We start from the raw sequence: 2,246 nt of genomic DNA, 5'->3' as shown, positions 1-2,246 counted from the left end.
TAATTATAATTGCAGCCTTTGTCAACAAAGCACTGAGGAAACTCTTTTGCATCTCTTCTGGGACTGTGAGTTTGCTTAAACATGCTGGGATTTCCTTCTCCGTGACAGAAGAAGAGGTCTCCCCTTTTATGACGAGACTGTTCTGGCTCTGGAGTATCCCTATGTAGATTGCTGTGGATATAATCATTCTCACTTGCTGGAATATTTGGATGCAAAAAAAATATGACAAGTTCTAAGCTGACCCCAAGCCTCAAAATTCGCCTACTAAAATGGGAGGGCAGTTTACACGCTCATAAATCAAGTCACAATGGCATACAAACAGGAACATAATATCAGCTACTTGATCTCCATCCATTTCCCACTCCCAAGATCCCACAGAACTACCTGTAGGACGCTGGCTGCTGTGCATACCCGACCTGAGGCGGCATCGGCTGATCGATGCGTGACATCTGCTGCATCGGAGGGACCGTCATCGCAGCCCCGCCCAGTTTGCCGTCCCTCTTGTCCAGCTCCACCTTGTGCTGCGTCTGAAAATTCCATCAGATCGATCGCCGTGTCAGCGTCGGCTCAAGTGTTCAATGTGAAGGAATAAGAAAACTTCAGTTGTTTGAGTGAAGCAAAGCTCGTCTGCCATTACCTGCATACAGGAGCAAACCCTGCACAAACAAATTCATGCAGTTCAGAAAGAAGGTTTCTTCAAATGGCCTGGGGAAGAAGTCAGAGAGTGTCTTACGTCCAGTAGACCGCGTCGGAGACGCAGGAGATCGCCTGCGAAGCCTCGGAGAGTTCCTGGTTGCCGACGATGCAGGCCAGCTGCTGGAGGCAGAACATGAAGCTCTGCACGCACGCAGTGACCAAAACGAGTTAGTAAGTGATCACTTGCAAAGTTGTGAAACGGTAGCAGTGGGAATGAGGTAGTGGTGGTAAGTACGATGATGCAGTTGTCGCACTAGGTCGTCTGGATGTTGCACTCATCCTGCAGCAGGAACCTGGTCGAAGCAACCGAGCTGCCGAAGCAGAGGAACGCCTGGAAATCCGGTTGATCAGGGCTGAAAATTAAGAGGAGGCCAAATGGTAGAAGAACGCATGTGTCACGCACGCACGCACCTCTGTTACGAGGCATAGCTCTGGGCACTTGCTCTCGCCGCACCTGCCGCTGCATGGCATGTACCCAGCGCAGCACACATATCTGGGACGCAGACAGAGACGCATGGATTAGCGAAACTGAAGAACAGATAACTGCACCGTACTACTACAAATCAAAGAAAATACATACTAGACGAATGAAATTTAAGCTTCACCTTGACATGTCGTTGTAGAGAGCGCGCCTGCGAAGCATGTAAGACACGCATGGGCCGCTGGATAACATCAAAACACAAAGCAGATATGCACTTATTAGGGTTTATCAACTGGGAGCTTGAACACCTATAATCCAGAGAATCGGAACAGTGCCTACTCACCACCACAGCGACAGACAGCAGTCTGCATCAAAAGGAAGAACAAAAGAAACAAAAAATTGGATCAGGTCCTGACATATCTTGAGAAATCAAAACAGCCCGGGATCGACAGAAAGGCCGAGGTACTTCAAGAGTTGGCATGATAGGAAGGATACGCACATGGGAAATCCGCCTGGATGGCGTTGGTGAGGTCGGTGTGCCAGACGTTCCGGTAGCTCCGCCGGAGCAGCGCCTTGTCCATGTACTCCTGCGACGCTGCCATCTCGCCGCCGCGCGCACTCGGTTGCTCCGGCTCTCGCGGTCCCACGCGATCGTCTTGGAGGCAACGGCGCGGTAGCTCTGGGTAGCTTAGCTAGCAAGGCAGCAATCGCGAATTGGCGATTGCTGGTCGCTTAAGATAGGCGCGCTTTGGTGCTGGTCCCGGTCGGCCGCCGGAAGAAATGGTCGACGGTCAATGCCAGAGTCGTCGTCTGGAAAGTGAGAAGATGGCACACGTTGGAAGTTTCCATTGCATGCGATCAAGCAGTGATCCAAGGCGAAGGATGAGCGGATCGTGAAGTCTCTGCAGCAAGAGTCCGCACGATGGGTCCAGCAGGCAGTTCGTGACTTGAGAACGTCCTTGCCGGCCGCGCGGGACACGTCAAGCTCTGTGAGCAGCAGAAGGGCGACGAACTTTTTGTTTCCTCTTTCTTGCTCTACGCAGGAGGATTCGCACCTACCACAAATAATCGGTGGTGCACTCGTGCTTAGAGCATCTCCTGGCGGTCACGCCCCTAGGACCTCATTTAG

At 51.7% G+C, this 2,246-nt stretch overlaps 1 protein-coding gene across 1 annotated transcript; it reads right to left on the bottom strand.

Annotated features, from left to right (window-relative positions):
• Positions 1-279: 279 nt before the first annotated feature.
• Positions 280-1,894, bottom strand: LOC119305812. The gene is made up of 8 exons (XM_037582231.1): positions 1,617-1,894; positions 1,461-1,482; positions 1,302-1,358; positions 1,108-1,189; positions 932-1,027; positions 734-837; positions 638-656; positions 280-527 (listed from the first exon to the last, which is right to left on the bottom strand). Exons 1-5 carry the CDS (start codon positions 1,717-1,719, stop codon positions 950-952), a joined length of 342 nt encoding a protein of 113 aa, XP_037438128.1. The 5' UTR covers positions 1,720-1,894; the 3' UTR covers positions 280-527; positions 638-656; positions 734-837; positions 932-949.
• Between the last annotated feature and the right edge of the window lie 352 nt (positions 1,895-2,246).

This window comes from Triticum dicoccoides, chromosome 1B (genome assembly GCF_002162155.2).
Source record: "Triticum dicoccoides isolate Atlit2015 ecotype Zavitan chromosome 1B, WEW_v2.0, whole genome shotgun sequence".
In the NCBI taxonomy this organism is placed as follows: Eukaryota; Viridiplantae; Streptophyta; class Magnoliopsida; order Poales; family Poaceae; genus Triticum; species Triticum dicoccoides.
Note: the sequence above shows the minus strand (reverse complement) of the source record. Positions and strands in the feature narration are given on the sequence as shown.

Coding starts and splice junctions, on each gene's coding strand:
- LOC119305812 (XM_037582231.1), bottom strand. CDS start 1,719: ATGGCAGCGTCGCAGGAGTACATGGACAAGGCGCTGCTCCGGCGGAGC. Junction 1,483..1,616: donor CATCCAGGCGGATTTCCCAT/GTGCGTATCCTT, acceptor CTTTTGATGCAG/ACTGCTGTCTGTCGCTGTGG. Junction 1,359..1,460: donor TGCTGTCTGTCGCTGTGGTG/GTGAGTAGGCAC, acceptor GATGTTATCCAG/CGGCCCATGCGTGTCTTACA.